The 22511-nt window shown below is 36.4% G+C and overlaps 1 protein-coding gene across 4 annotated transcripts; it reads right to left on the bottom strand.

Annotated features, from left to right (window-relative positions):
* Nucleotides 1–30: 30 nt before the first annotated feature.
* Nucleotides 31–22005, bottom strand: LOC113110333 (metal transporter CNNM4). 4 transcript variants are annotated; one of them, XM_026274454.1, is made up of 9 exons: nucleotides 21624–21738; nucleotides 20615–21054; nucleotides 17675–17818; nucleotides 17392–17526; nucleotides 17131–17300; nucleotides 11333–11429; nucleotides 8726–8815; nucleotides 6024–6199; nucleotides 31–2019 (listed from the first exon to the last, which is right to left on the bottom strand). In XM_026274454.1, exons 2-9 carry the CDS (start codon nucleotides 20985–20987, stop codon nucleotides 1666–1668), a joined length of 1539 nt encoding a protein of 512 aa, XP_026130239.1. In that variant the 5' UTR covers nucleotides 20988–21054; nucleotides 21624–21738; the 3' UTR covers nucleotides 31–1665. The 4 variants fall into 4 exon arrangements, with proteins under 4 accessions (XP_026130239.1, XP_026130236.1, XP_026130237.1 ...); XM_026274451.1 differs by having other exon boundaries at nucleotides 20615–22005; XM_026274452.1 differs by lacking the exon at nucleotides 8726–8815 and having other exon boundaries at nucleotides 20615–22005.
* Between the last annotated feature and the right edge of the window lie 506 nt (nucleotides 22006–22511).

Genomic DNA, 22511 nt, shown 5'->3' with positions numbered 1-22511 from the left:
GTCCATCAATTAATGTCTTGTAAAATGAAAAGCAACAGAAACAGTTTGGACTCTCATTCTGATGGCACCCATTCACTGCAAAGGATCCATTGGTTGAGCAAGTGATGCAATGCTAAATTTCTTCAAATCTGTTCTGATGAAGAAACAATGGATTGCTCGAGTAAATTTGACGTTTTTGGATGAACTATTCCTTTAAGTAACCTATAATCTGTTCACTTTCAACTCGCTGAACAGTTCTAACAAACTAAACAGTGCTAGTGACTTTACACTTCAGGAAGAGAAACTGAAGATTCGGTCACGTACAAACAACACAAGAATCAAAACCAGTTCACTCCAGTTTACAGTGAATTGTGTTGAAGCATCTGTTTGCGAGGATGGGAAAACCCAGACATAGCCTTTGAGATCAAGAACTGGGTGAATCTTACAAAACCTCAGCTCATATTTCACCTCAAAATGAAAATCAATATGTAATTAGGACCATTAAGATTTTTTGCATCGTGATATTATTTATAATTTTCATTAGTATAAAGCGATTTTTTAATATTTATATATATTGCGATATATTAGTGTATTTAAAACCTTTTTTATGATTAAAATGAACAAATAATTGTAGTACATTAATACATGTCTACTGAAGATCATGAGAATTATAAATGAGAATTTGTGAAGAAAACAAGCTTAATTCTCATTAAAATAATGCATAATATGATGCAAAAATTCTTAATGTTATAAACAGGATTTATTTTTTAAGATTAAATATTTTGTTGTGAAATATAACTAATATTTTTGTGAGATTCATCCATGGGGATGAATTATAGTTGTCAAAAAATTAAAATAAAATACAAAATATTAATCAAACATATATATATATACTACTTTAGACAAAAAAATAAATATATAAATATATGAATAAATTATTATATAATATTTTGAAATCCTATATCACAGATTTGGATTTGCAGTGGTCAATGCTCAATGCCTTTTTTTTGCTACAAATGTCTCAGTTTTGAGCACAAACTGAGCACGACTGGTTCTCCAAACCCTTCCTGCGTCAGCAAATTTCACGTCTCCAAACTATATTTACAGAGTTTCCCTTCACGTTTGTCACGCAGAGCTACGATTGCGTCACATACAGCTACATCACGTAGCCACACTTACCAAATAATCTTGTCTTGATGCTTTCGACTTCGAAAAAATTGTCAAAATCATACAGCACTACACAGCAGGAAAACTAGACCAGAACATGTGCTAAACGATAGTCCAACAATAGCTTATGAGACTCAAAGTGCTCTTATGCTTAAAATCTCAGGAAAACAGCACGCAGATGTTTGCAGCTGGGTCAGAGATATTATAAAAAGTGCATATCGTACAATAATTCTGTTAGTTACTGATGAAGTGTTGTATAATGCCTTTAAACGGTATTTGAGGCATACCGAACACACTTGTATGCCGAAAGCTTTGAGAGAGTATCTACAGGATCAGCATGCAATAGCAGACACCCAACAGTCTGCACCACGACACACTCGACGTCAGGCCGAACCCGCAGCCCCTAGAATCACAGTGAGATCACGTCCAATGCTGTAGACGACCTTTGTCCTCTGCATCGCTCAGTGTATTTGTGCTTGTGGTCAACTCTGGAGCTCTCGGAGCCCCAGGTCAGTGTGGTCAAATGGTGCTCTCGGTGTGTGCGTGCGTGAAGGTGTGTGTGCGATGCGACTGAGGGTTGGGGAGCGCCAGGCTGCTGTTGGAGTTGGCATTGGTGTTCAGGTGCGACTGGTTCTGAAGGTGGTTGTGGTGTTTGGACAGGCTGTTGTTGTCGTTGAGCAGCGAGGTGGTCTCGTCCGGCCCGTTCTCTCTGGGTGCCGGCGGCGCTGTGGTGTGGTTCGCGGTGGTGGACACGGGAGGGGTCAGGGGTGGAAGAGGGCCAGGATCCAGGCGGATATGGCTGCTCTCTGGGGACTGGGGCGTGCTGTCCAGTTTTGAAGCCAGGAGGCCGTTTTGGTACTGTGAACGAGTGACCTGAAGAAGAAAAAAAAGGTCATTTATCAAACTTACATATGCTACTGCTCAATTTATTTATTTATTTTTTGGAAAGAGATTAATTATTTTTTGAGTAAATATTTTTACGTTGTGAAAGATTCTGTAATAAGAAATGCTGTCATTTCGATTTCTAGTTTCCAAAAAAAACATTAAGCAGCACAACTGTTTTAAAAAAAATAATAATGCAAAATACACAGATATTACATTTGATCCCACTAATTTGGCACACCATTCTTAGTATATGCCTATACTACATTCCACTTCTTCTGAAAAAAAGAGGCAAAAATATTTAAAATGAAGTAAATAAATATTTGATTAAAATTATATATATATATATATATACAGTATTGTTCAAAATAATAGCAGTACAATGTGACTAACCAGAATAATCAAGGTTTTTAGTATATTTTTTATTGCTACGTGGCAAACAAGTTACCAGTAGGTTCAGTAGATTCTCAGAAAACAAACAAGACCCAGCATTCATGATATGCACGCTCTTAAGGCTGTGCAATTGGGCAATTAGTTGAAAGGGGTGTGTTCAAAAAAATAGCAGTGTCTACCTTTGACTGTACAAACTCAAAACTATTTTGTACAAACATTTTTTTTTTCTGGGATTTAGCAATCCTGTGAATCACTAAACTAATATTTAGTTGTATGACCACAGTTTTTTAAAACTGCTTGACATCTGTGTGGCATGGAGTCAACCAACTTGTGGCACCTCTCAGCTGTTATTCCACTCCATGATTCTTTAACAACATTCCACAATTCATTCACATTTCTTGGTTTTGCTTCAGAAACAGCATTTTTGATATCACCCCACAAGTTCTCAATTGGATTAAGGTCTGGAGATTGGGCTGGCCACTCCATAACATTAATTTTGTTGGTTTGGAACCAAGACTTTGCCCGTTTACTAGTGTGTTTTGGGTCGTTGTCTTGTTGAAACAACCATTTCAAGGGCATGTCCTCTTCAGCATAGGGCAACATGACCTCTTCAAGTATTTTAACATATGCAAACTGATCCATGATCCCTGGTATGCGATAAATAGGCCCAACACCATAGTAGGAGAAACATGCCCATATCATGATGCTTGCACCTCCATGCTTCACTGTCTTCACTGTGTACTGTGGCTTGAATTCAGAGTTTGGGGGTCGTCTCACAAACTGCCTGTGGCCCTTGGACCCAAAAAGAACAATTTTACTCTCATCAGTCCACAAAATGTTCCTCCATTTCTCTTTAGGCCAGTTGATGTGTTCTTTGGCAAATTGTAACCTCTTCTGCACATGCCTTTTTTTTAACAGAGGGACTTTGCGGGGGATTCTTGAAAATAGATTAGCTTCACACAGACGTCTTCTAACTGTCACAGTGCTTACAGGTAACTCCAGACTGTCTTTGATCATCCTGGAGGTGATCATTGGCTGAGCCTTTGCCATTCTGGTTATTCTTCTATCCATTTTGATGGTTGTCTTCCGTTTTCTTCCACGTCTCTCTGGTTTTGCTCTCCATTTTAAGGCATTGGAGATCATTTTAGCTGAACAGCCTATCATTTTTTGCACCTCTTTATAGGTTTTCCCCTCTCTAATCAACTTTTTAATCAAAGTACGCTGTTCTTCTGAACAATGTCTTGAACGACCCATTTTCCTCAGCTTTCAAATGCATGTTCAACAAGTGTTGGCTTCATCCTTAAATAGGGGCCACCTGATTCACACCTGTTTCTTCACAAAATTGATGACCTCAGTGATTGAATGCCACACTGCTATTTTTTTGAACACACCCCTTTCAACTAATTCAACTAATTGCCCAATTGCACAGCCTTAAGAGCGTGCATATCATGAATGCTGGGTCTCATTTGTTTTCTGAGAATCTACTGAACCTACTGGTAACTTGTTTGCCACGTAGCAATAAAAAAATATACGAAAATTAACTTGATTATTCTGGTTAGTCACATTGTACTGCTATTATTTTGAACAATACTGTATATATATATATATATATATATATATATATATTAGTGCTGTCAAAATTAGCGCGTTAACGCATTCGATTAATTTGAAATATTTAACGCGTTAAAAAAAAATAACGCAATTAACGCGGTTGCAGTTTTTTTTATTTCCAGTTGTGGCCTATGTGTGTTCAACGTGCAAAGAAATATGGATAAGACCAAGGAAGGACTTTTAGACGGAAAGTTTCAGTATAAAACTCTGCCGGATTACTCTTCAGTCTGCCACAAGAAACATTACTCTTCATTTAGTCTGCCACAAGAAACAGCAACATTAAAATCATGAACTCAAATGTCATTGTTTAAAAAAAAAAAAAAAAAAACAATGACTGTAACAGTGCGTAAATCAGACCTTTCTGTACCGCTAACGTTAATAAGCTTAAAGGAAAATAACGAAATAATTGTGTAGCGGAGTATTTTTTGTACACAGTGCCGCGAACTGTCAATCACTCCTGTACGCGTGCATCACTGTCCTCCTCAGCTGCAGCAACTTGCGCTCTCTCTCTTCATCAAGCTTTAAAACAAAAAGGGGACAAAAAGATCATATTGTCTTTGTGCATAGGCTATAGATTAATTAGATAAATGAATATCTAAATTTGTGCCTTGCCGTCTACGGTATTTTTTTAGAACTTAGAAAAAAGATGCTGCAGCCAATGAGCAGCCAGCGGGGGCTGCAGGACGACTCAACCTCCGCGGACAGTTTTTAATGTTTATCAGACAATAAATACTCAAGATTTTGCTTTAGTATAACTCACAACGAGTTTCACACACCTTCTCCGGCCACGTTGAGTTGTTGACACTTAACAGTGGGAAAAGCGACACATGCGCTATTCACTTTTATAACTTAAGGGTGAATGGGTAATGTAGTTTCTGCTCTGGGTGGGATGAATTAGGAAGCTTGCATTGTGAAGGGCGCTCTGAAAACCGGCAGTGCAGGTAAAAGATTAAAACCTCTATTAAAACAGATGTCCAAATGAGCGCTAAAAGCACGTTCTGGGCGCACGGAGAGGTGGCGGTACGCTCAAGAGCTATATTTGGAAGTGGCGGTACTGAGTACTGGTGTGTACTGGCCCACTTAAAGCACTGGCAATGACTATACTTTGGAATTTTTTTGCAGTCCACTTAGAATTCAACATGGAAATCATTTTTGTTTTTTATTGACATTGATTGTTTTGAAATTCAAATGGTACTTACATGCCTGTGTTTTTATTTCTGTAATAAATATGGCTTTCAAGCCAACAGTTAATTTGGAGGATATTGATGGTTTATTGCAGGTATGTTGTTTACATGAGAAAATCTGTGTTACAAGTTAAACAAAAATTCCAATAAACAATCATATTTTGAATTGAAATAGTTTCTTTGTCTTGAGTTTACATTAATTATTTACATTTTACATTTACATATCCAAAAAGTTTCAGTCTTTTAATTGCGATTAATCGCGATTAATTTTAAAAAATTGTGCGATTAATTAGTTATTTTTTTTTAATCGATTGACAGCACTAATATATATATATATATAGACATGTCAATTAAATATTAAAACAAAATAACAGCAATAATGTTTACATATATAATTTTAATCAAATATTTATTTACTTAAAAAAAAAAAAAAAAAAATATATATATATATATATATATATATATATATATATATATATTTATTAAATTGTTGCATTTGGGAGCATAATAAACCTTAAACTGTCTACTGTAGACACTCACTGTTCAGACATAACTACTGTATATATATATATATATATATATATATATATATATATATAGAGAGAGAGAGAGAGAGAGAGAGAGAGAGAGAGAGAGAGAGAGAGAGAGAGAGAGAGAGAGAGAGAGAGAGAGAGATATCCATCTATCTATCTGAAGTAATGTCAAGCTTCAAAAAGCATCATAAAAACAGCCCATATAACTTGTATTGTATTTTTCAAGTCGTCTGAAGTCATACACACACATGTGTAAAGACCAGACATAACATACCTTCACATACTGCAGGTCAGTGAGGGCCCGCACGTTAAAATCAGGGACGTACTGCGCCGAGGGGCTGGTATTGAGCTGACCGCTGCTGCCGCTGATGGACACCGAGTCGACTCTCTCTGTGCAGCTCAGAGACGCCGAGCGGTTCAGACCACTCACGTGAGACGGGGAGCGAAACTCTGCAACGCACAGGAAAACCATCACCTCATGTCACGGCACACCTGCTTCAAAACACTCACACAGAAACTGAGTAAAGGAGTCCATCGAATACACAGAATGAAAAAAACCACATCACCGATGAGAGGGACAGCACAACAATAAACAAGGAGCAAACAACAACTCATGATCACATTTGAAATGAATGGAAAGATTATTGCAAATGATTGGATGGTCATTTCAGACGTGCACTTACGTGTGTAAGCAGCATTAGTTTGGTTACACCGGAGAAGCACAGATTATAATATAGTGTTCTATTCATTATTATAATACTAGTATGTGACTATACAGACTAGATTATGTATATTTAAAAACCTCTATTACCTATACAATACAGTTCACTCAAAATATTCTAATTTAATACTCTAGCGCCCTCTACAGGTGCATCAGTCACTGCAGGCTCGTGCTTGGGATTTGACCGGTTTTAATGTGACATTATCAGACAATAATAAATGAATGCTGACTGATGTGGACAAAAACGCACAGCTGACTCAGAAGCACGTGATCACTGATACAACCATGAGAGATTTATCTCTGTTTACGAGCGACGCATTGCGATGAACTAGAACTCTCCGTGAAATCATTTACACTGCAAAACATGCAGAGATTGTTGATGATAACAGAAGTGATTCGTATTTTCATGTCGCTAGCGAGATATTAACCAAAAGTGAACGTGATTAAAATTCATGATTTGCTGACGAAACCAATCAATCATCACAGCGATATCAGATCATTTCGATGATATCGGAAAATTGCCTTAGTATTCGACTATACTGCATTGCACTAATGTCAAAAGGTTGGTGAAAATATCTCACAAAATTCGAATTCAAATGGACAACACGTTATTTTATGTAATTAATATTCATGACGCAAACAGGCACGTCGCTGACTGAAAACATATTTCCTGAAAACAAACCATAAAAGAAAACAAAAGGGAATTTTTGTATCTGTTTGTAAATATGTTTTAGCCCCAAACTAAAAAATAAAAAAGTATATACTGCTGTTTCTGAAACGTTTATGGTTTGGTAATTATGAGTGTTTTTGTCGTTTTAATTTTCAAAGTGTCTATTTACTTTTTATTAATTATTTCCGTTTTAATCATTTTCATAAAAATAGAATTCGACAAAAAAAAAAATTGTAACAAAGTTTATAATTCCTATTTTTTGTCTTCCTCTTTAAGTATTTTTTTTTTTTTAGAATTTAGAATTTTAGGGTTAATGATAACAACACTACACTTCAAGTAATATTACCATTTAAGCATATTTAATCTGATTGATAATATATAAATTATAGCAATAACATTTACATTGCATTTTTTCATTGAAACAATAACAACGCTCCTGTTTCATCAAGGCATCACTAACAGATAGCCTCACAAAGCTCATGACACATTTTCTAGTATATTCTGATACTAAGGCAATTTGGAGCAGGACTGAATCTTCAGGGTGGTGTGAATGTTATGTTCAGTTGCAGGAGGTCGGGTGTGATGGGCAGCAGGGTGAGTGTGTTAGTGGTTTAAGTAGAAGAGCTCTTCAAGACTGAGCTCAAGAGGACAACGCCAGAGCCAACCAGTCCAACAAGCTTCCATTTTACTAACATTGTCATTCAAATCTTTTTATATATTAAATATGCCACATCATTTTTAAGTTAATTTCAATTAGAGTTATAATGTTTGCTATAAACACACACACAATAAATACTTTTTTTTTAAAGATCAGACTGTATTCTACTTTTTGGTACTGAATAAATATTTCCTAAAAAACAGAAAAAATACACTTTGCATGTGCATTTTATTTATTCACTATAAATATTTTATGCGGTTATAAAATCTATTTTTTATAGATATTTTGGTTAAAATGTATAGGGTTTGAAACAGAGCTTTGAAAATCATTAAATAAATTATTTTTGTAACTTAGACCGACTTAAAAGAACCATAAACGTTGTATTCCATAGCCATATGCTATATTTCAGCTCTTACAACAATTTTGTGCGAGGGAAAATAATGTCACTATTTATCTAAAATTGTCTTTAAGTCTTATTTATGCTCACACACATTCAAACCAGGGGCCTAAAGACTAGTTGTGTTAACTTTGAAATCAACAATGTCAAAAATTTTTGCTTTTGCAACTCATGGCTAACTGGTATCAGGTTTGAATGTTTTGAATGAGCACAAGCACACATTTAGTGAGAAAATACTGAATATTTATATAAAAATGCATTTGCATTTTTAATCAGCTGGAAATATTTTCTATTGATATTCTATGCAGCACTTGTTTCTATGCATAATAAATGCCTAAAATTGCTGTCTAGGTTTTAAAACAGCTTTTAAATCACTGTAAATAATTAAACAAAATGAGAACTTGCTGGACAACGGATCACAGCGTGATAAAGGTTATTTTTTTCATTTTTAACTAGCTCCTATCCCACACCACCCCATGTTAGCTACCCCTCCATCCCATTAGTTAGCACCCAGCATGCAAGGCATTTACCTGGGAAACGCGAGAACAGAGAAAACCTCTTAAGCGAAAGGCGGCGCGGACGAGGCGACACCATTGAAGGAGAGAGAGGGGGGGTGACAGCTGAAGAGGAGGGGGAGAGCCAGAGCAGAGACAGAGAAGCTCTTTAAACACGCCTCACATCAACATCCTGCCGCTGAAGGTACAAATCGCTCATTATAGGACACTACAGGAACATCAGATTTTCTTTGAAGGGGAAATGCTATGTTACTAACCTTGCTTATGAAAGTAAAACATATTTTGGTCCCACAAATTGTCATTATCACTCCAAACCTGTATGACTTTCTTCCTTCAGTGGTACGTAAAATGTAGATATTTTGCAGAATGTCCAAGCTGTTCTTTTCCATACAAGGGAAGTGGCCTTCATATTGCCAACAGGCTTCAAAAATGAATAAAAAGCATGGTAAAAGTGGTACATATGCCTTACCTGAATCATAATTGTGAGTAAAAGACCAAAAATTAAATCATTTTTCAACAATAGGCTGAATTAGTTCATTCTATTTCCAGAACCAAATTAAATGATTAGGCTTATTGAAAAAGGTAGATTCAAAAGAATGATGTTTTAGGAATTCAGCATCTCCACTTCTCTGCCAAGGAAAGCATGTCAACGTTTTCAGTGAATGACAATATTATAGCAGTTTTTTATCACTTATATAGTGATATTTGCATCTTTCTTGTAATCTTAAAGCACTAAAAAGTAGTATAAAGTACCTTCAGCTCTTCTGGATGCAAGTAATAATTTTATGTGAGGAAAAAAAAACATGAAGTCATTATTCAATAAAAAATTCTCTACCATAGCTCTTAAATCTCAATACACTTGCACACATTCAAACCGGCTGCTTAAAGATCAGTTTGAAGTCGACATCAAATATTGTTGGTTTATACTCAGCTAATTACATCAATAAATCAATTTTATTCTGTGAAATACTGTAAAATGATTCAATGGAAAATTGCCTGTTGTAGCTCTCAAATCTCATTTACACTTGCAAACATTCATATTTGTGACAACTGTTTTTGTTACAAACGTTAACATTTTGTTAGTTCGTGTGAATGTAGGGGTGTGCAATACAGACAAACAATGATATCTCGACTTTTATAGGGATTTTTTTGATTACGATAACTAAATGATATATTGCAGAGTGTGTTTTGTGCTGGTATCTTGGCTGCTTTAGGCCTGTCAGGTGGCAGAAAGTCTCTGTGTTAATGAGTGATTTAATGAATCGTTCATTCAAATGATTCATTCAAAAGAGCCGATTCATCTAGAACTGAAGCAGCGGCTGTCTTTAAGAATGGGTTTTTGAATCATGGACTTCAAAAACAGATTCATTCAGGAATGAAACACCGCAGTGTTGCTCTGAGATGCAAAAATTGAAGCTTCGGTTTTGTTTGTAACTATTTCATTGGCAAAACATAAAAAAAAACAATTATGTCTAAAATGTAACTCACGCAATATTAACTTGATGTTTGTTGAACTGTTGCTTTAAGATAATATCATTCGCGACCATATTCTTTAAAAAAAACGGCACTATTGCTTGTGCGATATTACTTTATGTAAATATAAAAAACAAATCAATGGCTAAATGAATGGCATACTCAATAATGTCAGCTTACATATTATTAAAACAACAATTATGATATCACAGACGATAAATATCGCACACCCCTATTTAAATGTTTTGAATAAATGCAAGCTTAAATTTGATTTGGAAGCTATTTTTAGGTTTGTTCATTACAAACAAATAAACAAAAAAAACTATTAACTGGCTTCAAAAGACTTGTAATATACAGACTTTTAAGATGTATTTTTTAAATGTGCGAATGAATCCCCATCCATTAGGGATGTGTGGGGAAAAAAGCAGCTTGGACATTCTTCTAAGCATCTTCTTTTGGGTTTCAAGATTGAAAGAAAATACGAGCTTTGAGGCCAGTGGATCAGTTACATGAACCCTCGTCTCTTACGCAGTGTTTCTAAAAGCACACGTAGCCACACATTTAGATGCTAAGAACATAAATGTGATGTTTGGTACATGGATGAACTGCAACACAGCTGGAAGTGAAGAACACAGTCAAAGAGCATCATTAAACACAGTGACGCTCAGCCAGCAGATCTCCCTGCAGTCAAATGTGTCCCGTTAAGCCCCCTACCGGCAGCCCCAGTGTTATTATGTAATACAGAAGACTACACTTACAATGACAGATCGTGACAAAGTGCACTGGGAGACTCTAAAAAAACACGGTGTGGACAAGATCCATCACTTAAACTAAGGCTGGGAAGCAAACATATCAACAGACACATCACAAATCAACCTGGTTCAGAAAACAGATTCATTCAGAAATCATATGATTAATTCTATCAGCATTTACTGTGCTCTTTTTCATGCAGTTACAATGACTGAGAAGCTTTCTAGCCTCCATAAAAAGAAAACAGTTTTTGAACAACACACTGGTGAGTAAATGATGACAGAATTTGTATTTTCGGATGGACTGGCCCTTTAAATTAACTGTTCCTTTAAGGTGGGCTTGTTTCATACTCTTTGATTAGAGATAATAAGAGTTAAAAATGCAGGGTGAAACACTCACCCAGGCATGGTGCAGTCAGTGCCATAACTCCATAATAAGAGAAAGGACCCGTCTCAAACTTCATATTCTCATTTCCAGCCTCAACTTCCACCCGCCCCTGAAAGACAGGCGTGAGTTAATTAGTTTCATAAGTTACAAAAGTCAGTTGCGTAGGAGGTTTTATTGAATGTGTTTTAAATAATTTAGGAAACAAGCAGTAAGACAACAACCTAAATGAAAACTGCTCAATAAATCAAATCAAAATACATTGGCAATAAAATCTTTGTGGCTTTACGTGTTGTTCCTTAAGATACTGAAAGTTCTTAAATAACTGAACCACATTTTTAAAAACATTTAAGTCGAATGCATCTTATTTTGAACTCTTAACCACTTGCGTTTCCATAATTAAAGACGAATGACACCAAACCTAACAGAAACTCCCACAAGGAGCGTGAGGTCAGTACTTTTAGTAGTTTGAAACCAGTCTTGTGTTACACCACATTCGAGCGTACACACAAATTTTGCAATGTCTCAGACGTCATATTTGCCCCATTTTCCATCCCAGTGGAGAGTCAGCCTTTCCTCTCATTTTCAGAAAAAGGTAACTGGATCCGCGGCGCTCGGATTGCACGACACACAGATCCTGTAACTCTATCTCCTCTGAGTCTCCTCTGCTCTGGTGTCTATATTCAGGAACACACTCCAAACACAAACAAAGCTTGCCAACACTTTGCTGCTTTCTGCTACGCCAGCAAATCAGAGCTAATCGAGTTTCATAAAACAAAACAAAAGTTATGACACTTTTTTGTATACTAGAGTAAAATGTATTGACTTTACTACTATTACTACTACTAAATAAATCTTTACATTCGTGAAAAAGTAACCTATAAAAACTTATATATATATATATATTTTTTTTTTTTGCTAAACCAGAAAAAAAAAAACATTAAATTAAAATATTAAATGAATAAATTTTGTTCAGGGAATAGATTTAAACTATTTAAAAGTATAAATATGCATTTTCTAATAATTTTAAATGTATTTATTTTAATAATTAATTTTAATAATTTGTAAAAGCTTAATTTACTTAAATTAATAAAAAGTATAAATAAATTATTTTCTATAATTTTATTAAATATGCTTAATTAGAAGTATAAGAAATTATAAAAATAATTTAAATATAAAATGAACAAACAAACAAAAGGTCTTTGCTAGCTATCTACCTTACTGCAAAGTGATATTAACAAGTAAAAAAATCAATTACGAAAACATATTTATTAAAAATATTATTTAAATAAATGTAATATACTGAAAAGTATACAAAAGCAAAGTATATATTTAAGAAATCTATTTTTAATTTATTATACTTTCATTTAGTCTATGACATTATCAAATAAAGTTAAATATAATGCAAACAAAACAATACAATACAATACACCATTATTTGATCACATAGAAAATTCTGTTTAAATTATACATTTAAAATGGTTTTAAAACTCATTAAAATAAAGGAAGATTCAATCTGGAAATTAGTCGATGTAAACGAGTAGATTTAGGCAGCCATGTGGTTTGATGGCCAGCTTGACGTAACATCCCCTGACACATGGCGTTTGTGCTCCGCTGGGATAATTATGACTGCGCTAAACACTCTCACACTGGAAAGGGTTAACCTTGTCCTGGCTGACCCCCCGCGGGTCACACAGCAAATCCAGGATGTGATTTACTGATCCCCGGGGGCCCGAGTGCCACGTCCCTATGACCTGTCACAGCTCGTTCTACCTGGACCATCGTCAATCTTAAGCCGCGTTAAGTAAGCTGCCAAACATATTCAATTCAGATGACTGGAAAGTATGCCAGAGGTTAAAGGTCAGACTATTGTGTTGATCCCTGTACGAGTTCAAATACAAGTCAATATCTATGTATATGTATCATCTGTTTGCTGTAGTGTGGACTTCCAAAAGTCTTTCCATCAATCTCGCCTCTGATTGGACTGTTTCGCCAAAACAAGGGCACGGACATTGCACAGCTTTGATTGGTTGTGTATTCAATTGTGAGTTAGAGTGTGTGTGTGTTGCTGGCAGAAAAGGGGTGGGATTAGAGCTGCTATGCTCAGGATCCCTTTCTTATGTAAGAGGGATAAATTAGTGAAGGGCAGGCCTGTCCGATGCAGGGCCTCTTCTAGCTAAACCTACGCTCCCAACAGACCCGTCTGTGCAACTCTACACCAGGACAGCGGCAGGCGAGGGGCACCAACCAGCCGCCAATCTCAAAATACACCACTAATAAAGCTTGAAAATGTTAAAGGGTTAGTTCACCTAAAAATCAAAATTATGTTATTAATAACTTATCCTCATGTCGTTCCAAACCCGTAAGACCTCCGTTTATCTTCAGAACACAGTTTAAGATATTTTAGATTTAGTCTGAGAGCTCTCAGTCCCTCCATTGAAGCTGTGTGTACGGTATACTGTCCATGTCCAGAAAGGTAAGAAAAACATCATCAAAGTAGTCCATGTGACATCAGAGGGTCAATTAGAATTTGTTGAAGCATTGAAATTACATTTTGGTCCAAAAAAAAGCAAAAATTATGAAACGACTTTATTCAGCATTGTCTTCTCTTCCGTGTCTGTTGTGAGAGAGAGTTCAAAACACTGCAGTTTAGTGATATCCGGTTCGCGAACGAATCACTCGATGTAACCGGAGCTTCTTGATCCTTTTCAACTTTTTTAATGTGGCTGACACTCCCTCTGAAAACAAACCAATATCCCGGAGTAATTCATTTACTCAAACAGTACACTGACTGAACTGCTGTGAGGAGAGAACTGAACACCGACCCGAGCCAGATAATGACCAAAACACTGACTCGTTCTCGAGAGGGAGTGTCAGCCACATTAAAAAAGTGAACAGCTTAAGTAATTTGTGGATTAATGCGTATTAGAGATGCGAACCGTTTAAAATGATTCAGTTCGATTTGGTGAACTGAATGATTCGTTCGCGAACCGGATATTCAGACTGCTTTGTTTTGAACTCTCTCACAACAGACACGGAAGAGAAGACAATGCTGAATAAAGTCGTTTCATAATTTTTGCTATTTTTGGACCAAAATATATTTTCGATGATTCAAAGAAATTCTAACGGACCCTCTGATGTCACATGGACTACTTTGATGATGTTTTTCTTACCTTTCTGGACATGGACAGTATACCGTACACACAGTTTCAATGGAGGGACTGAGAGCTCTCGGAGTAAATCTAAAATATCTTAAACTGTATTCCGAAGATAAAAGAAGGTCTCACTGGTTTGGAACGACATGAGGGTCATGATGAGTCATTAATGACAAAATTTAGATTTTTGGGTGAACTAACCCTTTAACCAGTGGGACATGCTAAGGAAAGCATTGATTTTACTAATGCTCAAACTTCATATCTCTCGTAATAACCATAAAAAATCTGTATGTGTTTCATTATGTGCCACTTGTGCTACAGTCTCGATAAAAAAGGTACAAAGGTTGTCAATGGGGCAGTACCTTTTCAGTACCTTATTTACCACTAAAGGATATCTGTACCTAAAATGTAGATATTAGTACCTAAATGGTACATATTTCTACTTTTTAAAAGGTGCTACACCAATAACAGCTTTTGTACCTTTTTTCCGACAGTGTAAGAATAGGAACGATGTCTAAAATTGTGCAGAGAGTTGCACTGTAACTTCAAGTAATCAGACTGATCATTTTCAAACAATAACATACGAAAAAACAAAAAACAAAAAAACAACTGAATTTAATTAAAGGGGGGACCCAAGTCATATCTAAAGAAAGAAGAAGAAAGTACCTAGCAATGCCCCTAGAAATACCCTAAAAAAATCACAGCATTGGAAATGTAAGTGCTGCAAATTTAATCTTATTATTACTAAATAAAACCTTACTATTTTATTTTTTAGATGATATCAGCCTCATATTTGGAACACATATAATTTAAATATATATATTTTTTACTTCAGCAATAATCTGCCAAGAGTCATCTTACAAAAAGAGACCAAACTTAAGGATTCGCTCTGATGCATTCAAGATTTCTGAGATTTGAAAATTTAATTTTCAGTTCTTTCTTTTCTCAAAAAGTAGTAGTACATGGATCATTACTATTCGATAAATATATTTTAATACCATAAAATCCCTATAAATACAAAATATTTATTTTTTTATATTTAATTTTGTATATTTTAGTTTTGATTAATTTCACTGAAATTAAAATGTTTAATTTTTAACCACAACACGAGCAGGGCCAGAGGGTTAAAACACCCTTCTATGTGGTTGCCAAGGCATTGCTATGTGGTTGTTATGGTGTTCTAGGTTGCTAGGCTAGTTCTAGGCCTTGGTAAGAACCTATGCCCTGACAAAATCTCAAAACATCCTGCATCACAGAAAAGCACCACTCATGTTTTCTTCAGAAAAAAATGTCTCTATTTTTAGACACATCTAATCCTCCACTCAAAATTCTGGAGGAGGAGAGAGCTATTTGTGGAATGTTGTACAACTGGCATCCCTGGAGCAATGTCACGGGAGCGAGTCCCCTGCACAAGGTCAGATGGAGAGGGGTTAGATGGGACACAATGGGTGAATCACAGGGTAGCAGCCCTGAGGAACAGACAACTTCTCTGACCTTTTCTCCTTCTCTCAATCTCCCATACTCTCTGGTGCAGTAAAACCGTACCAGACAGTTCATTATTAAAAAGGTCATATTATTAATGTGAGACATGTCCAGGTCACCACAAGGATGATGAGGAGTTTTAAGGTGGTACTACACAGTTGTTAGGGTGTTCTGTTAATGCTAACTGGCTCAGATCAAAAGAGTACATCCTCAAGTCTCTGTAATTTTTTTTTTTTTACTTAATATGTATATATTATACTTTGATATTTATTTGATATTTAAAGATATAATAATTTTCAATTAATTAATTTAAATACATTATGAAATAAATCTAAAAATAAAATAAACCAGTAATCCTTGCAATTTATTTGATATCTAAAATGAATAAATAAATAAATAAATTACACACATACATACATATATATATTTATATATACAAACTCTGAAACACAGGCAGATTCAATATAAAGGTCTAATATATACTCTACTGTTCCAAAGTCTGGGATTTAATGTTTTTTTTTCAAGGCTGCATTTATTTGATAAAAACTGTAATATTGTGAAATATTATTACAATTTACAATAAAATAAAATGTATTCCTGTGATGTAAAGCTGAATCTCCAGTATCATTAATCCAGTCTTCAGTGTCACATGATCCTTCAGAAATCATTCTAGTATACTGAATAATTATCAATGTTGAAAACAGTTGGCATGCTTATATATATATATATATATACATATATATACACGTATATTACACCGTGTGTGTATATGTATATATATATATATTTTTTTTTTTTTTTTTTTTTACCTGTGATACATTTTTTAATGATTCTTTGATGAATAGAAAATGGAAAAGAACAGCATTTAGTCAAAATCAAAATCATTAACGATGCTGAAAATTCAGCTTTGCCACCACAGGAATAAATTATAAAAACCCATAAAAACATTACAAATCATACTGATCCCAAACTTCTGAATGTAAGTGTATCTTCTGTATCTTAAAATCATAAACCAGATCATTTAGAGAAAGTATTAGGACAGACATCCTCCACAAGCCACATGAACTTCTCAAGCACGACTAACATGACTGTTTTAGCTCTTTTACTGGTAGCTGAAAGCATTTTCAAACCAACCTAAATATTCTGCCGAAGTCTACAGTCTACAGTTTTACTAACCTGAAGGATAAGGACGAAAAAGTCGACAGGTTTCCCGCGCTGATATAAATAGTGCTGTTGCGATCGCTTGTCGTTCTCGTTGAACTTGATCTCCTGAATGACATCCGGGTGCTTGAGGATTCGCAGTAAGACCTTGTCTGAAATCTGGATCGGACTGAAAAGGCTCACCTCTACGGAAAGATGGGACACGACAAAAATCCTCCTTTATTTGCATCAGTAAATGCTCACAGACTGAGGGGTCTTCTGGACGTAACAGCTCACCAGTAGCGAGGAAACGATGCGCTGCCAGCATTAGTTGAGGCGATATCTTGACCTTGGATTCCCTCTCATGTTTGAAAGCAGAAAAGTCCCTCTTGTTTTTGTCGGGATCCACTTTCTTTCTGTTACGATTGTCAGCTAGAAAGCAAATAAATCGGTACTCAACTTGGGCTCAAAGCCTAGATCAATAAATAAATGCAATTGATTGGTCAGTTCTATTGGTTATATCTCATGCCTGGACGGGACATATCGAAGAGAAGTCAGAAAATCACTGGAATGTACATACTATAGAGATCAGACTCGTCCAGGATCTCAGATTTGATGATCTCCTCGATGACGTCCTCCAGCGTGACCAGACCCAGAACCTCGTAGAACGGATCTCCTTCGCCCTCATTATTCACCTTCTGAACGATGGCCAGGTGGGATTTACCTGTGCACAGAAAAACTTGAGTCACAAATCTCCCAATAACCATGGCGAACACTTGGAAAATGTGCTGTAATTGCAAACTGAACAGCTGCTTAACAGTTATTTGACAAAGATTTAGTTCACATCAGGCTAGGAAACCCACTGAGTGGGTGTAATAATTCACATCATATTCGTATGGAAGCACTGCATGGACGAGCATTTTAATGAGCTGTATTATTATCACTGCAGTCTGAAAACCTCATGAATTATTCATCATCTTGCTTTATCCAAGGGGCCGGATCAATCATAAACGTTTAAGCAATATGGGACCATTAGTGCTGCATGTTTAGAGCCAGAAGAGAGTCAGATAAGAAGTGCTACTAAACTTAGAGCTAAAAGAGCTTAGGAGCGGGAATGACCGAGATGTCTGGGGATTAGAAAAAGAAAGGAAAAAGGAAAGGATGGAACAAGACAGGAGCAGATGACAGGTTGATGGTATTTAAAGTATTTAAGAGGGAATCTCAAAATGCTGCTAAATCAACACGAAACTGTATAATAGTGAATTTATGCAACACTTAATGTTCAAATCCGAACCAAAATAAATACCCTAACCCGGAAAGGAATTAATTATTTTTTTTGTTATATGATAATGCATGTATTTTACCAATAAAGCTCTGAACTGTATTTAAAATACAAGTAAAATCAGGTATTTAACATGCATTTTAAAAACTGGCCAATTTAGATTCGTACTTCTATTAAAAAATAAAAAAAAGTTTACAAATGTTTTTTCAAATCACTAACTCTAAACATCAATATCTCTAATTAGTGATCTTAGAGGAAATACACAGATTATTTATATATACTGTATATATAGTACAAGACTAAGCCTTATTTAATAGTACACAAAGCAGCTAATATTTTCTCACCGAGATGCACTCCAGTGTTCTTGAGGGATTGGTATTTAAGGGGGGGGGGGGGGGGGTACAATGGTGTTTCGTGTATTCAGAGTTGTTGAGAGTGTTAAAGAGATGGATTCTCATGCTAAACATGGCCAAAGTTAAAAAAATTAATTGAAGAATGACTGAGAATTTCTGTGCCGAAAATCTTTCTTCTGCGCGCACATTAACGTGCTTCAAAAAGTCGGCAGCACTGCGTTGGATTTGTTCGAGAATGCCTCCAAATAAGTGCGTTTTTGGATGTGAGGGAAAGTTTACCATGTATAGCTTCCCCAAGAACCCAGCGTTACATGAACAGTGGATGCAGTCTGTTTTTCCGGGGCAGCAACGGAGTGTATCAAGTGTGTTTGTGTGTTCGGGTCATTTGAGTGACAAATTTGTCACGTTTGCTATTAAAACATGGACCCATCCCTGTGATAAAAGACCCCATTCATGTAAGTACAACTGCATCAGATTTCTGTATTTTGTTGGAAATCAGCACATAAGTGAATATATGTTAATGGAAACAACACAAAACATCAGTATTATAGCTCCAGGAACTCAGCTTTTTCCGGAAAGAATCGTAAAGCTGTATTTTTATTTTATAAATATGATACAACTAAAGACTTTTTGGATATATGAACGATGTAGTACTACTCTATAGGTACTCAAGATTAACATGAGATTAGGTGAAACTGTGTATGTTATGTACCCTTTAAGTAAACCACCAAAACATTTATTTGTTTGCATACGCATAAGCTTATTTACATGCACTCATTGGAGCTCATTTTAAACAAATACTGAAAACATGATTGAATAGGGTGTAGAGAGTTTCAACAAATTTATCATCAAATGCAATAAAATCTGTGTCCTAAGCTGATGTTTTGGACAATACAGTGCATGTCACATTGCTTTTGTCCCTCTGTGACACCTCTGCAGTGCTGCAGTGACTGGGAGATGAAAAATAGTGTGGGAGGAGCTTCAAACTGCCAATCATTTCAAAACACATCCACACAACTCATCTTTAATCTAACAATACTGCTCTGGGTAAAACTGTTTTCTCAAATGAGCTTCAGCAGCTTTTACAAAAATCATACCAACATAATCGTTATGATTAGTCAATAAAGTGTAGTAAAACATGCATTTTTTTTATTGATATCAATATCATATACACTATATATAATTTTTTTATTTAAAACTTTTTTTTTCATTGTTTTTTTTACTTTAATTTTTTGTCAGTTAACATTTATTTACAGAATTTACAAAAGTTTTACAAAGTATATATATATATATATATATATATATATATATATATATATATATATATATATATATATATAACATACATATAACAATAAGCTATATATTTTTTACACCATTTATTAATGATAAATAAATTACTAAGCTAGTTAACATTAATTCATAAATGCTGTAGAAGTATTGTTCATGGTTTAGTTCATGTTAACTGATGCAAATAAAACCTTTATGGAAAGTTTTACCAGAATCTTAAATTGATTGACTGATCTGAATATTGAAGGGAACATGTCTCCCTAAATTTGTTTGGTGGTTACAGCCCTAAATCTGAGGCTAAAATTGGTAATCACAGTGAGAAATTGAGCAAACTCTGGTGGACAGGATGACATTGTCAATTTTTTATGAGTGTCAGGTGCTTTTGGCAGCATGGGATTCCTCTGCCTTTTCTAGATGAGCTTTATATTGATCGGAAGCTGATACAGGGAGCAGATGGTTATTGATCCAGCTCTCATGGGGGAGTCTGAGCACCCATCATAATCAATAGGAGGATGAAAATAACTGCATGGAGCCAAAGCTTTTGCTTCGTTCTGTTCAAGACTCATGAGGATGCACATAAAACCAAACCACTAACCTTTCTTAAACTCCTCCAGCATGGCATCCAGCTTAGTGTCGTGGAAGACGAAATGCACCGGGTGGTTGTAGAACTTGGTGACCGTTTTAAGCGTGGTGCAGTCGTCGGGGTCGACGAAGGCCAGGTCTTTGACATACAGGATATCCACGATGTTGGAGCGCTCAGTGTCATACACGGGTATCCGCGTATAGCCGCTTTCCATGATCTCAGACATGGTGTTGAAGTCCAACACGGCGTCGGTGTGAATCAAGAAGCAGTTGCTCAGCGGCGTCATCACATCCTCAACCGTCTTGGTTCTGAGTTCCAGAGCACCTTGTATGATGTTCAGCTCTTCCTTGACCAGATCGTTGTAGGGTTCGGTGACCTTCAGCATCTCCACCAGCTTCTCACGGTTGTAGACGGTGCCAATTTCCTGCCCAAGAATGTAGTCCAAAAGCTTACTGACGGGGAACGACAAGGGGAAGGTCAGGAGCATGAAAAATTTGGTTAACATGATAGTGTTGGCGCCTACGGCCAAACCGTGGCGTGAGCACAGAGCTTGTGGCACGATTTCACCAAATATGACAATGCCAACAGTAGATGCCACCACGGCTCCCAACCCGGACCCAATCAAATCATCTAGCAGGATCGTCAAGGTTGTGTTGACCAGCACGTTACCCAACAATAAAGAGCAAAGTAGATAGTTGCCCTTTCTTCGAATGGGTTCAATTTTGCGTGCATATTTCTTTTCCTTATTAGTGCCACAGCTTTGTACAATGCGAAGCTCCATTGGATCCAATGCCATGAGCCCGAGGTTGAGCCCACTGAACATGCCAGACAGCACAAGCAAGCCTGAAACCAGGATGATTTGGAGCCAAAGCGGTAGAAGGGATTCTTTCTCCTCTACGACTAACAATCTACCATCATTTTCACCCAGGTGGACCCATTTGTCTCCTAAACCCTGCCTGACACATAGGCTGTAGGTCTTTTCTCGTTCACTCTTACGCAGTGGCTTCACATACACACTCACCAGACCTGATGTCCCTTTGCTGCTCACGTTCATGAAGGTGCTGATGCTCAAATCTTTGGTGAAATCCTCACAAGTCCTGTTTAACGCGTCGCTGTCCTCTGTGAACCTGATGTGTGATGCTGCGTCTGGGCTCAGGTGCACACCATAAAACCTGAGCAGGACGCTGCTCTCCTCCGTTACCTGGATGAGCCCGTCCTCCGTCGTGCTGGCCGCTTTGTCGCTCCTCTCCAGCCGCATACCCAGGATCTGACTGCTGGAGCCGGGGCTCGCCGTCTCCGTCCGCCCGCCGACAGAGCTCCAGAGGAACACGATGAAAGTTAGAAGACAGCCCTGTCCGCTCCGCTCTGTCGCCATGTTTGTTGCGCTCTCTCCGCAAGGCTGGACCTTACGTCACGTCATCGCTGCCACACGCGGACCCCGCCCCCTCATTTGCATAATGTAAAATTGCGCAACGCCCACTTTCAACATAGTGGAAATAATTCAGAATAATGTTGAATTAAATAAACTTTTATGTGTGTATATAGTGTTTATTTAAAATACAAATTGCTAGGGCTTTAAAGATAAACGCCTCAAGGTAGTAGTTGTTTATGATAAATTGTGGTAATACATTTAAATACACTAAAACCTTTTAACGATTAAAAATTATATTAGCCTATGTATTTTTTTTTTCTGCCGTTTTGATTTATTTTTATTTTTTGCTCGCGGCACTGTGCTATAGCGCGTGGAGCTGTTATGTAATAGCACGAGCCTTGTGCCCTTCCCTTCACCACACACAGTGATGAATTTCTTTAAATTGAAAACCAGTAGAATAAATAATGTCATTGTTTAAACCAAAAGTAATGATAAGTAAATAAATCAATTGCAGTAAGCTGCCATAATGTAATACAT

This window comes from Carassius auratus, chromosome 10 (assembly GCF_003368295.1).
Source record: "Carassius auratus strain Wakin chromosome 10, ASM336829v1, whole genome shotgun sequence".
Lineage (NCBI taxonomy): Eukaryota > Metazoa > Chordata > Actinopteri > Cypriniformes > Cyprinidae > Carassius > Carassius auratus.
Note: the sequence above shows the minus strand (reverse complement) of the source record. Positions and strands in the feature narration are given on the sequence as shown.